The 15,065-nt window shown below is 39.1% G+C and overlaps 1 protein-coding gene across 8 annotated transcripts in view; it reads right to left on the minus strand.

Annotated features, from left to right (window-relative positions):
• The window catches only part of CACNA1E (calcium voltage-gated channel subunit alpha1 E), a 489,630-nt gene that overhangs the window by 131,309 nt on the left and 343,256 nt on the right, over positions 1-15,065 (minus strand). For all 8 annotated transcript variants that reach the window (XM_058701273.1, XM_058701270.1, XM_058701274.1 and 5 more), the window contains exon 9: positions 14,647-14,750. In XM_058701273.1, coding sequence (XP_058557256.1) covers positions 14,647-14,750 — 104 coding nt within the window. The remainder of the gene's footprint in view (positions 1-14,646; positions 14,751-15,065) is intronic.

Consider the following 15,065-nt stretch of genomic DNA (forward strand, 5'->3'; position numbering starts at 1 on the left):
TTAAAATATTCCTTTTCAAGAACAGGGTTTGCCTTTTCATTTACCTAAATGAAAATATGCAACAATTGGATATGCTCATATTAGAATTCAAGCTTCATGAGTACAGGACTTTTTGTTTGTTTTGTTCTCTGCTGTGCAGGCAGCATCTAGAACACTGGCTGGCACATAGCAGAAGTTCAATATCTATTTGTTGAAAACCTGAACAAGTGAAAACATGAATGAGTCCATTACTTAGGCAATAGGAAGCCATTATAAATAGTTAAGATATACAAATCATGTAATTAAATGTCTACTTTGGAAAGACTGCTTTGGTGATGGACAACAGGCCAGATTCCAGTAAGGAGAGCACTTAAAGAGACAATTGCTACAATCCAGGATGTAGTTCATGAAACCTTTCAAGGGTGGAATCAGCAGGTCTTGATGAGCAATTAGATGCAGAGAATAAGTGAAAAGAAGGCATTAACTAAGGTTGCTATCTTGTGTAATAAATGTGGTAAAAGGTAACAAAGGGAGAGTGCTGAGTTTAGGGTAGAAGAATGAGACAATGAATTCACTTTAGAGCATCCTGAATGTGAGATGTCTAAGGGATATCTAAGAAAAGAGGTACTCTTGGCAGCTCAGTGGCAGACAGGAAATTAAATCCAGGTCTATATGTTAGCAAAGCCATCTTCTTAAACATTATTTCATATTATATTATTCTATTAAGTAAACATTAACTCCTCTTCTGAAAAACAGGTAAGAAAAATGGGATTTTTAGATGGAAACATTCTTGGAATAGGCTTAAATATATTGTACAAGTATACAATATAGTGTATGCTGTTCAAGGTGAATTCAGAATGGTACAGTCTTCTGCTGGGTCCTTAAGTACTTCAAGGAAGGACAAAAACTGAAGAACAGTATGTGTGTGCATTAGAGTTGCAGCATGAATACAAAGCATCACAAACATGTGAAAATATGTGTATTATTAAGTATGTATATAAATATGTGTGCATATGTGCAGTGTGTATATATACACACTGCACATATACACACATTAAATAAAGGCATCAGAGTATTAAAGGATGAATCTGTATGAAGTTAGTTAGGGTGTGGCAGAAGAGATGCCACGATTGTTTCAGCCATTTAAGAACTTAGCCAACTAGGGGCGCCTGGGTGGCTCAGTCGGTTAAGCGTCCGACTTCGGCTCAGGTCATGATCTCGCGGTCCGTGAGTTTGAGCCCCGCGTCAGGCTCTGTGCTGACAGCTCAGAGCCTGGAGCCTGTTTCAGATTCTGTGTCTCCCTCTCTCTCTGACCCTCCCCCGTTCATGCTCTGTCTCTCTCTGTCTCAAAAATAAATAAACGTTAAAAAAATGTTTAAGAACTTAGCCAACCAGAAATTCCATATGTAAAAAATTCTTCAAAAGACAATCAGGCCTTTTTATATTTGGCTACTGTCTCAACATCACCAAATAGGCACCTAATGAAGTCCCAATATAATAGTTCAAACGTCTCTATAAAGTGGTGAGTACGGATAGAACAGTCCCTCATCTTGATAATTTATCTTGATTGTCCTACTTACTGATTTCTCTGTTTCTTTTCCCTGAACACTTCGACCCAGCCCCTGGAAGGTGACCTTTCTGGATACGATGGTTGGCTTCCACCACACCAGAATACCACACTTTCAGATTTATGACTTAGGGCATAATACTTGTTCACTTTGAGCTTTAATATCCTTATTTGTAAAATAATGGTAACACAATTCCTAGGACCACTGTGAGAATCAAACAAAAGAACACATATGGAATGCTTTCTAAATGAAGTGCTCTAAATTTAAAAAGAATAACCATTTTATAGTCTTTTTCTGCTTCCAACAGACTTAGTTGCCCACAACTACTGATATGATAACAACTTTAACTATCCTTGAAAAGCAATTATTTATTCCCTAAATATTGCTACATATGATAAAAAAGGTTAATATCTTTGCTAAACAAATGGGTCTTTTAAGTTCATATGAAAAAGATAAACATGTCAATAAGAAAGTGGCAAGGAACATGATCAATAACTAAAAAAAAATATTACTAGCAATAGCCACATGAAAAAACTGCTCAATGTGAGACAATTACTTGTCTGGAAGATGCAGGTAGGGGCCATCACTCTGCAGAATAAACAGTCTCTCTGAGGCTGCCATCTGGATCTCCAGTGCCAGTGACTATGCTCCTTACTTTTAAGATACCAGCATCTTCCTTCATCTCTGCAATATTATTCTCCAGAAAGTCACAGCGGGTATGGCATCCTCTAAGAGGGGCCTGGTGTTACTGGATCTCCCTTCAATTCAGCAATTATTTATTGAGCCAAGAACCAGGCACTAAGATCTTAGGAGAGATCCAATTACAGGGAAAGCCATCTCTAGCACAAGAAACAAAAACTAACAGGTGACAGGAACATTTACGGCTCCAATACACTCCGCTCACTTAAATGTGCAGCCTTAGGCATGGCTCAAAGTCTCTCAGTCTCCATTTTCTCATTTATAAACTGGGGTTAACAACAGTACCTTACTCATGAGGCTGTTATAAAAATTAACTGAAATAATGTATATAAAGTATTTAGCATAGCATCTGGCAGATGACGAGCTTTCAATAAATGTTAGCTCTTGTCTTGAATATTATTAAGTTCTATAACAAAATTGCATGTTATTATGAGTAATAGATTCTATAATAGACAGATGCATAGTATTATGAGAGTATATGGGAGGAAGATTTTAATCCTAATTGAAGAATGGGAGGAGGGGTATGGATCTGGAAATATCTCATGAAAGAGGTCAAAGTTGAAACAGGCTGTGAGGGCAAGAATTCAACAAGGAAAACTAAAGGGGCAGGGGCCTACTCTAGACCACAGGAGCAGAAGGCAGAAAGTCCAGGGCATTTCCAAGAAACTGCAAGAAGAGGAATGTCTAAGGTGATGGCCACATGTGGGGCACAAGCATGTGGTCCACTGGTATGTTATTACTATTCCCCGAAGGGTGCCATAGTCAATTAGCCCTACCAGTGGTATCCCAAAACATCTCAGCTCCTGTAACTGACTCAGAGGGGTTACTTGGTAGGTAAGAAGAATGACTCTTTCCCAGCTCTACCTTCTGAGGTGTAGACTAGGTTCTGGAGAGAAGAAATCTGCTATTAATAGCTAACACTGGTTAAGTATTAACTCTCTCCCAGGTACTAAACACTTCACATGCATGATCTGATTTAGTTTTCTCAACCATCCTACATGGTGGATACTAGTATCCTTGTTTGCAGTTGGGTAATTAAGGGTATGAAAATATGAAGTGACTTGTCTAAGTTCACAAAGATGACAAGTAATAGAGATGGGATTCAAACCCAGATATACTGTTTACAGTGTCCATATTTTACTACTAAACTACACCTATTGTACAGAGGAAGAAAGCACTCTGGACAGAGAGCCAGAGAACCTAGGTTCCAGTCAAGATCCTCCATTAAATAGCTGACTATAACTTGGGCAAGTTGCTTCACTTTCTATTCAGGTTTCCTCGATTGTAACACAGAGGCCACTTATAGTCTCTTACAGTCCCTTCTACCTCAAATAATTTTTATCCCAATCTAAGACACAACTCTGACAACTGATATACGAAACAGTGTTTTGGGGAAATGCAGATGCTCCCAACAAGCTCTCATAGCTTTATATGTGACCTTCATGGTCACACAACTCATCCAAGAAAGGGTCCTTGTAGTCAAGGGAGGGACTTCGAACACTACTCTGGTGATTACTGGTGTTGAACATAAAATCTCTGTCTGCAGGGCCAGAAAGTTCTACATGTCTTGCCAGCCACCAAAGACCCCTTCATTTCCATCAAGATGTGCTGTTCTGTATGCCAGCTAGTTTCCTTCCAAAAAGGACATTTACCATATGCAGGATGTGTTTAACAGCATAGGTGTTTGGCCATGGCAGCTCTCATTTCCAAATTCTGAACCTGCTGCCTAACAGCTTTGTGAGCTTAGGCAAATTACCAAACTTCCCTCTTGGTTACCCTATTCATAAAAGAAGATAGTAATACCTTATAGGGTCATTGTGAGGATTAAATGAAACAATGTGTGTCATGGCATTGGTGTAATTTTCAATGTATAGCACAATCTCAAAAAATTACAGCTTAAAAAAATCAACCTGAAACAAGCCCTATATTACTGCTGTAAACTAGCCAACAGGTGTAAAGTGTGCTACCCTTTCTCCAACTCAACAGATCTAAAACCTATCCTCCTTCCCTCAAAACCTCTTTGTCCTGTGTTCTCCCCTAGCCACATAGTGGCTCAATTCAGAAATCTAGAAGCAGTCCAAGAGACTTCCCTCTTATTTTTACCCCCAGTCCACACTCAGACACACCCAAAGAGTCACCAAGACATGCACGTGCTGTCTAACCAACACTTCTTGGATCTGGCCCATCCTGTCCATAGCCACACCACTGGGTTGCTTTGGGCCTCACTGCTTCTCCCGCTTTGCTCCTAAAGTGTCTCCCCGTCTTCAGTCTTGTTTCTCTAAATAATTTCTTCAGGATGACCATCTTTTTTTTTTTTTTAATTTATTTTTTTAATTTACATCTAAGTTAGTTAGCATACAGTACAATGATTTCAGGAGTAGATTCCTTAAAGCCCTTTACCCATTTAGCCCATCCCTGCTCCCACAACCCCTCCAGTAACCCTTTGTTTGTTCTCCATATTTAAGAGTCTCTTGTGTTTTGTCCCCCTCCCTGTTTTTACATTATTTTTGCTTCCCTTCCCTTATGTTCAGGATGATCATCTTTGATTGTAAACTGGTCATCTTCCCTGCTTAAAACTTGAGAACCTCCCAAGAGCTTCCGGAATCAGATTTAAACTCATTAGCTTAGCCCATATAATGAGCCCTTCATGATGAGCCTCTGCCTTTGCCTCTAGTTTCATGTTCTCTACTTTTCCTGACTTGATTCATTCAAGTTACTCAGAATATGCCTTTTATACCTTCTTGACTACTAACCTGCTGGGATGTCCTCCCTTTTGCTTCTAGTCAACCATTACTCATTCTTTTAAACTACGTCTCAATGGCAATTTCTTCACTTGGCCTTGACTGATCTTTGCCTCTTCTAATCTAAATGCTTTCCCTGTGCTGTCTCTCTACCTAGACTACAAGCTCCTTGAGGGTAACAACTCTCTGTTCTTGTTTGACATATCCTCGGCCCCTAGAAGCAGGTGATGTACAGCAAGAACTCAGTAATATTAGCTGCATGAATAATTGAATTTCTATGGTTGATTCCAGTGTCTGAATCCCGGCAGGAAAATTACTGTATAGTTCACCTACACACAAGTCAGGTCTGGGAGATGCTGAGGTACCATCTTCTAATATCCAAAGAGAAGCAATGACAGGTGATTCAGGAGATCCAAAGTTTAATATTGAAGATATACTTGTTGGTCTCTTCCTTCTGGACAGGACCTAGGTCCTATTCAATTTTGTATCCTCAGTTATGCCTTGCAAGATAGTAGGTGCTCAAAATATGTGACATCTACAAATCTTAAAAAAATATATGGTATATATATTAAATAAATTGCTTTGGATAGGGCTAAAACCCTGGATCTGTTTGAATTTAGATTCCATTACATATATTTTAAATTATTTCCTTAATCAATCTACAATCTCCTTATTTTATCTTTGTGATCTCAGTCTAGCAAAGTGTCTTGTGTATAGTAAATACTCAATAAGCATTTGCTGAATTGAACTTAATTCTCAAACCCACTCAGCAAATGAGTTGGTGGCAGGACAGACAGACAGCTGTAACCATGCTTGTTATGGGAGCCATTCCACTCACTCAAGAGATGGAACCAGAAGAATTCCTCCTCTAATAGGGAAAGTTCACCACTCCCCATTAGTCCTTAAGGCAAGAGGATCTGGACAGTGGGTCTTGGCATTTTATACCCTGTATGTACCAGGTCACACTGTGTACATGAAGACTAGTGTATGTCAATAAGTGTGTGTGTGAATGCATGTGCAGATTAAAACTCACACTAAAGTCTCTATGGACAGGATACTCTAGGCTAACCCTCAGCAGCCTTTCTCTAGTTGTGCCATGTTGTCAATATCCCTGGATGGAGGCCACATGATACGTTTAAAAACACATGGAAGCAAAGATGCTTTGAAAACTATGACATGCTTTACATACATGAGGTTTCCAATTGCTTCCGGTGTGCATTTGTAAGCATCTCTGGCCTGGCTGTCCCTGTCCCAGTTTGGAGACAGCACAACTGCTCCCCCAAGCCTACCTTCCTCCCTCCAGAAGCCCTGGGAGCAGTGGATAGAGGCAATGGGCTAGCTTAGGGCCATTTTCTGTTTGTGTGCGCCTTCTGCCCTGTAGTCCTGTGCTTATGCAGTTCTGGTTTGTTTCCATGGAGACAGGAAGCTCTGCTTCTCTTCAAGCCTAAGCTAATGGTTTTCATCAAATCCCATTTCCTCTGAGACAAGTAAAAACACTGCAATGCTTCTATCTATACTTCCTCTTTAAATACATCGAGGGTGACCAACTTACTACAGCCCTCCTTTCACTGAGTCCCATGCCTCTGAGATGGGTGGCTCAGTTACTTGCACACTTCGTATCCAGTGAGTCATGAGCACTGGCATAGGCTGCCTGCCCCCTCTCGCTCAGACTCATCTCGTCACTTGCCCAACATAGGGGCTCTTCCTTCCACTGCCTTCTTTCTCTGCTTTAGGAAAGCCTTCTCATATAACATTCAAACTGCCTTCAGGTCACTGGGAACATGTCCCCCGGAAATAAAATCTCCAGAGCTTTTCTCTAGCTTTCAAGTGCAACTCCCAACCAACTGCTTACTCAAAAGAGAAAGTCTACATCCCCTCCAGAGGCATGTGAGAACCAGACCAAGCAGAAGAGAGCATCCTTGGCCCTCTGTACACAGAACTAGCTACTGCTAAACCCTCTGCAGACACTGGTAAAACTCCATATGTGTTGAGCATCAGAATGTGAAAAAGAAACAGGGACAGAAATATTTCACTCCCAGCCTGTAAGGCCCCTATTGTTCACACTCTTTTAAATGTCAGAATTTATTTACACCAGCTGTTCCCAGCTGCTGTTTTCACTTCCTAGGCTACTCCAGAAGTGCTAAGGAGACATATGCCATCCCGGGTCTGTTTCATCTCCCAACCTGAGGAGGCTGTCTCCCCATCAGAGGGGAGCTGATGGTCTCACAGCCTGTTCACACAAAATATCACAGGCTGCTACTCAGATGATAGCCACCTAGACCTAACAGGTGGAGAAAATGAATGTCAGTATTATCAAAGGACATAAGAGCTAATGGCTACTCGATGCCAGACCCTGGGCTAGGTCTCTGTCAATGAAAGACATTACTATCCCATTTTACAGAGAAGGAGGTGAGCTCAGAGTAATTTATCCAAATGCACAATGCTGGTAAGTGGCAAGATTAGGGTCTCATTCATGACTGTCACATGCCAAAAGATCACGATTCCACCAATGTGCCACTCTTTCCCATCCAGAGAAGGACATAGGAGAACTAAAAGAAACAACTCCAAACCAGAGATGGTCTATCAGATTGGACACAGTTAGACATAGAAATTGTCCTGGAGGGCAGTGCTCTGTCCTAGTTCCAAGCTCTGTTAAAGTATGTCTTGAACCCATATAGAAGCCTTATTTGGAACATGGTTGATTTGTTCGCATAGCATCTATTTCCCTCCCTCTTCAAATAGTAAGAACAGGGCTTGAATTTTCTAAATTAACCATGGACACACTTTGGAAACAAGTAGGGATAAAGAACATCAAGTAAGATTACATAAATAAGAGATTATCCCCTCTGCATAAATACATGACGAATGAAGTCTATGGTCAAGCTCCTTCCATACATATAGTCACTGAGAGATAGTATCTGAGTTGTAGGTACAGGCAATATGGAGCAAACGACCTAGAGCAGTGCTTGGACATAAAGGATGTCAATAAATGCTCACTGAATGAGTAAATATATAAGAAGTCCCATTACATCTTATGACTTTCCACTCAAGATGCACAGTATTAAGAATGTTTTCACAGTTCTTCCTGCTTTTATTTCATAACCATTTCACAAGTCACCACAGGCTTTCAATACCACATACTTGGACTAGTATGGTCATTTCCCCCTTAATCCTAGTGAATCTGGTCTCTCTCCATGTCAATGCTTCCCCCACTGATGCTAGATGAATGGTCTTATATATTCCTTTCACCCCACACTTTTCTGCATATGCAGTAATTTTACTTTAAAATTTTATTTCTATTTTTCTCAAGGTATGCACATTGACTTTTAAACTCAAATATTTTTTAAAAACTTATCATGAAGAGATAGCCATCTACTGCCACACCTCTCCCCACCCCTGACTCTCACTCCCCAGAAACCATCATTTGTAAGTTTTACCTGTATTTTTTTCTAGTATCCTTTTTTAATTTTTTTAATATTATACCTCCATAATTGATATTTCTTTATCTTTAAAAATTTTAATGTTTGTTTACTTTTGAGAGAGAGACAGAGGAAGAGTGGGGGAGGGGCAGACAGACAGACAGACAGACAGAATCTGAAGCAGGATCCAGGCTCTGAACTGTCAGAACAGAGCCCAATGTGGGGTTTGAACCCACAAACTGCAAGATTATGACCTGAGGCAAAGTTGGTCGTTTAACCGACTGAGCCACGCAGGCACCCCTATTTTTCAATTTAGGATACTGCTTAAAGACTTTCTCACTATGGAACCTAAGATTTTAGTCTTTGACATTCCCTTCCCCTCCCCTTATTTATCTTCCCCCATCCTCTCAAGGCAATTATAACACCATACGGGGTCATTTCACAATCCATTAAGGCTCAGCTACACACAAAACTAACTTACTATGCTTACATGTCTCTAGTGGTAACCCTTTTGTATTTTGTGGAGTTGCTCAGATGGAGGTGTGTACATATAAATACATATATGAATATGTTTATACACAATTCAAACATTTATATATATACACATATATATAAATTATATATTCATATATATAATCTTCACAAAACCTTTGAACTTTTCTGAATACAATGTACATCAGGGAATAACTTGCTTAATTCTTTCCTTAAAGATATCATTCTTAAGTTCTCTGTCATCCTATCCAAATCTGAATTTGCTGCTCTCTAGGTCTTCTGACAGTTATCATTGTAGACTTCCCTTCATAATCATCCTGGAATCCCCTTTGCCTGTTTTCTCTATCGAATCCCTTGTTTGCATGAATATCATGTCCTTCTCTTTCTTCAATTAATTCCTTATTTTTAGAGATTCACATTCTCCAGTAACTTCTTCAGAAAGACAGTCTCAAAATACTGCCATTCCATTCTCAGAAATTATTGCTATTTTGGCTGGGTATAGATTTCTATCTTGGAAATTTTTTTCCTTCAGAAATATTTAGGAACTTCTCTGTTCAATTCTAACTTTAAGTATCATTGAGAAGCCCAAAGCCACCCTAACTCCTGATTCTTTGTTGTTAAAATATATTGCCTTCCCAATAACCAGAAGCTTTTGGAATATTATCTTTATTCAGATGTTCTGAAATTTTATGATGATTTATCTTGGTGTGTGGTCTCTTTTCATTAGTTGTGTCAAATGCTCAGTGGGCATTTTTATTATTAATTAATTAAATTAATTTGTTCCCTTTTATATCCATACCCTCTTCCCATATTACTGCTATACAAACTGCCCTTACAATAGACAGGTTTCCTCTGCTATCTGAAAGTTTACTTTACACCACTTCACTTTCATGAAAAACCCACATTAGTACATATTTTTGATAACTGAAAAAAATCCAAAGGGCATTTTTGCTTTTACAAAATGGTAATTGTTTCTTTGTTTTACACCACATTGGTATATGAAAGTTTTCACAAGAATGCTCTACTTTCAAATAAACAGCAAAAATATCTGATTAAAAAATCGAGAGGACCTGAATAGATATTTTTTCCAGAGACAATGTACAGATGGCCAACAGTCACAAAGATGCTCAACATCACTAATCAAAGAAATGAAAGTCAAAACCATAATTAGGTATCATACCACACCAGTCAGAATGGCTAGTAGCAAAAAGGATAAGAAATGTGTTAGCAAGGAGAAAAGTGAACCCTTGTGCACTGTTGGTAGGGATGTAAGTTGGTTCAACCACTGTGGTAAATAATATGGAGTTTCCTCAAAAATTTAAAAACAGAAACACCATATGATCCATTAATTCCACTACCAGATATTTACCCCCAAAAAATTAAAACACTAATTTGAAAAGATATAAGCACCCCTATGTTATTGCAGCACTATTTACAACAGCCAGGATATGGAAGTAACTCAAGTGTCCATCCACAGAGAAATGGATAAAGAATATGTGGCATACATAGACAATGGAATATTACTAAGTTATAAAAAAGAATGGGGTCTTGCCACTTGTGACAACATGGATGGACATAGGGTATATTATGTGAAGTGAAATAAGTCAGAGAAAGAAAAACGCCACATGATTTCACTTATATGTGAAATATAAAAAAACAAAACAAATGAAAAAACAAACAAAAACCAGATTCTTAAATATAGACAACTCGTGGTTGTCAGAGAGGGGAAGTAAGTGGGGTGGGGGGTGCAAAACAGATAAAAATATTAAGAGTTACACATTTTCAGTTATAAAACAAGTAAGTCATGAAGCCAAATAGTATAGCAAAGGGAATATAATCAATTATATTGTAATAATGTTGTATGGTGACTACACTTATCATAGTAAGTGCCAAGTAATATGTAGAATTGTTGAATCAATAGACTGTACATCTGAAACTATCTTAAAATTTTGTGTTAAAGGGGGCATCTGGGTGGCTCAGTCAGTTAAGTGTCCGACTTCGGCTCAGGTCATTATCTCATGGCTTGTGGGTTTGAGCTCTGTGTCGGGCTCTGTGCTGACAGCCCAGAGCCTGGAGCCCACTTAGGATTCTGTGTCTCCCTCTCTCTCTGCCCCTCCCCTGCTCACACTCTGTCTCTCTCTCCTCCAAAATTAAATAAACTTAAAAAAAAAAACAAAGAAAAGAATGCTCTACTTTCAAGAGAAACTTGTACTTAATGTATACTTTTTATTGAATGCATTCTTACAATCTATGTATTTCGTGTGCATGTATTTTTACATGCATTATACTATACTATTTCTTGTTTTCACTAAATTTTATGCTTTTAAGATACTCTATGTTGTCGTGTGTACATAGTATTTGTTGCTCCTAACTGCTGCATACTATGTCATGGGATGCATCTCACAGTTTACCCATGTACTTTACCAACTGTGGATGCCCAGGTTCTCTCCAACTTCCCATCACCAAAAACTAATGCTGGAAAGAATATCCTTGTGCATGTTTCAACAGACTTTTACTCTGGCAATGTGTGTTTACTGATTCTGGAAACATTTTTAGTATTTTTACTTGTAAGTTTCTCCCTGCCCTCTTCCCTGTTCTCTTTATGGACTCTTATGAGTTGAATGTTGGACTAACCCTCTGATTTTTAAAAAATTTTTGTTCTACTTTCTAGGTGATTTCATTAATCTTGTATTCCAACCATTTACTCCTCATTATTTTCATTACATATTTATATTTTTTACATTAATTCATGTTGCATTAATGAAATTTTACATTATTTTACATTAATTTCCAAGGGCTCTTCTTAACTGCTAAATGTTCTCCTTTTTTTATTTTTTATTTTGTGATTAAAATTATTTCTCTTCGACCTCTGCTAATATCAATTACACTTTTTAAGAGTTATCTTTTGTACCCTCCATCATTCATATTCCCTCAAGTCCTTTTTTTTTTTTTAAGAGAGAGGGAGTGCATGCCAGGGAGAGGGGTAGAGGGAGTGGGGGAGAGAGAGATTCTTAAGCAGGCTCCATACTCAGCACAGAGCCCAACACTGTACTCAATTTCATGACCTCGGGATCATGACTAAAGCTGAAATCAAGAGTCAGATGCTCAACTGACTAACCAGGCGCCCCCTCAAGTTCCTTTTTTCTGTATATTATTTTGTTTTTGTCTTTTGTTTTGGATATCTTTTTCCAATGCTGATGATCCCTACTCTGCCTTAATATTTAAGAGCAGTGTCAAAAAAGCTTATTAGAAACTCTTGTGTGGATGGCTGGAGCTTGTAGAATGATAAGTGTAATGGGTTGAATGACCCTGCAAAAAAATGTGTGTCCACATCCTAATTCCTGTATCCTATGAATGTTACCTTATTTGGGAAAAAAGTCCTTGCAGATGTAATTAAGTTAAGGGTCTTGAGAAACCCTAAATCCAATGACAAATGTCCTCATAAGAAAGAGGCCCAGGGAGATTTTAGACAAAAGACAAGGAGGCAATGTGACCACAGAGGCAGAGACCAGGGTGATGTAGCCACTAGCCAAGGAATACTTGGGAGTCACCAGTGACTGGAAAAGGAAGGAAATAAATTCACCCCTAGAGCCCTTAGAGGAAGTAAGACCCTGCCATATTTTGGACCTCTAGCATCCAGAACTGTGAGAGAATTAATTTTATTCACAGTGTGAAGCCACCTAGTTGTGTTTATTTGTTGTGGCAGCCACAGGAAACTAATATGAGCCTCACTGAGGGCAATGGGTGGGAACCGTTTCTCTGGCCATCCTCAGGTATCAGTACACATAATATTCTTCTCTTAAGATGGATGGTTTCCCCACAGAGGAACCCTACTAACCCTTACCATAGCAGATTGATCCACTTCTGAGAGTTAAGAGTAGGCAGATGTGGGCTGGAAGCATGACATTCAGTTTGTGGACTTTCATTCCAGCATATCAACCCTACCCTCAGAAGCACCTGATGTTACCGCTGCAAATTTTTGATTCAGACTCTACAGAGATAGTAAGTCTTCTGACTTTGGCTGGGGTGGGGGTTGGACAGGGCAGACACCTGTAAGACTTGTTTGGGGCTAGATATCTAGGGTGTTGGATAGATGGGGATAGAGATCTAGGGTGTTGGATAGATGTCCTCTAAGTGTTCCTTATGAGGACTTTTGACCAATCCTCTTGTTTTTAGTGACATCCATATTTCATCTCTCAGACATATGTGGTGCCTTGAATTCTGGAGGCTTTCCAGGACTGTGGAAGGTTCGGAAGGAAAATCATTTTGCCTTTTTATTGGCATTCCTCACCAAAGGCAGTTAAACCCCAGCTTTCCCACCACTAGATCAGTTACCATTTACTCTCTGCCTTCAAAAATTTTGTTGACCTCTCTCATCTGTTGTCATTTCCTCTCCCGTTCTGTCACTGTGCCCTTCTTAAATTATTTTTTTCCTGTGTTAGTAGAATTACAAGATATGGTGAATTTCATTCAACCTTCTATGTTTAACAGAAGCACTACCTTGTAATTTCCATTTGAAGAACTTATGCTACTCAGAGAAGAAATTAAATTCATTTTTGCTTAGAAAAATGTAAGACCTTCTAAAATCAACCCCTGTTGTAGCTCTATTTTACACTTTACATTTCCCAAATGCTCTAGGTAAATTAGGCTCATTATAATCCTGTCCTATTGCAAGATGAGTCCCATTTCTTCAATTTTTCTTATGGTGTGGTGCTCTCATTCATGGAATGTTCACTCACATATATCCTATTTTATCCTATTACATATTGTGTGTCCCAAGCAAAATCTCAGTCCTTCATGAAGCAATTCCTAATAATCTCAGACTATATAATAGATTTGTTCCTTGCCCCAAATTATCTGTATCTCATATTAGTCAGTAAAAGAACTCCATTCCCTGTCTAAATGTTTGTGCCCTGTCCCCAAAACACAGTTATATAAAATTTTTTATTATATATATAAAATTTATTGTCAAATTGGTTTCCATACAACACCCAGTGCTCATCCCAACAGGTGCCCTCCTCAATGCCCACACCCACTTTCCCCTCTCCCCCACCCCCCATCAACCCTCAGTTTGTTCTCAGTATTTAAGAGTCTCTTATGGTTTGCCTCCTTCCGTCTCTAACATTTTTGTCCCCTTCCCCTCCCCACTGGTCTTCTGTTAAGTTTCTCAGGATCCACATATGAGTGAAACATATGGTATCTTTCTCTGCCTGACTTATTTCACTTAGCATAACACTCTCCAGTTCCATCCACATTGGATAGGAACCATGCCTTAGACTTTATGTGTTCTTTGCTAAGCTTACCATGGCTTTAGACACTGAGTACTTGCTGACTGATGTACACTAATCCAAGCTACAAATATGGAATTTGATGTTCAATAAATGATAGAGTAAGAATCTTTGAGGGTAAAACCTCTATCTTATTCAACCTCACATCCCTCACAACTAGCTTGGTGTTGGACAAAGAAGATCTATGACTGCTGAATGACTGAATGAAAGGATGTATATGAATCAATGAACTCTCACTGGATACTATATTCAACGTTGTACCTGGCTTAAATATTTTTTTAACTCGTAAGAAAAATAAAGACAATTAAACAATGTGCACTACTGCATTTCCAGCATCTCGAACAGCACCTCACACAGGGGCTGCCCTAAAGGGAGGTTAAATGAATGAACTGGCCAGTAGTCCAGAGCATTAGTTTACAGTTGGAGGGAAGTTAAGAGGAGAGAGGAACATCTGGCTTACCCAGAAAGCACTCCCAGAACGAGGTTGAGAACAAAGAAGGATCCAATGATGATGAGGGGGATGAAGTACAGCCAATTCCAGGTGGCTCCTAAGGCATCATTGGTCTGAAAGAAAGAATAACGCTTCCTTAATATTTTACCAAAACCATGTGCCAGAAGAAGGCTTCCGTTCCTGAAGTTTCACATATAGGGTGATATAACAAGCATGAAGCAATACAGTTAAACACTGCCTGCTTTATTCCCAGTTTGGTGTTATTGTGGGTTAACTCATATTCTCCCATGTACACAGTATAGGACACTGCATTAACCTCACACAACACCCTGAGTAGGAGCGGTCCAACACCCTTACTTAACAGCTAAGATAACTAAACCCAGAGAGGTCAAGTACTTTTCCAAGATCATACAAACAATTGCTGGTTT

Source organism: Neofelis nebulosa, chromosome 15 (genome assembly GCF_028018385.1).
Source record: "Neofelis nebulosa isolate mNeoNeb1 chromosome 15, mNeoNeb1.pri, whole genome shotgun sequence".
In the NCBI taxonomy this organism is placed as follows: Eukaryota; Metazoa; Chordata; class Mammalia; order Carnivora; family Felidae; genus Neofelis; species Neofelis nebulosa.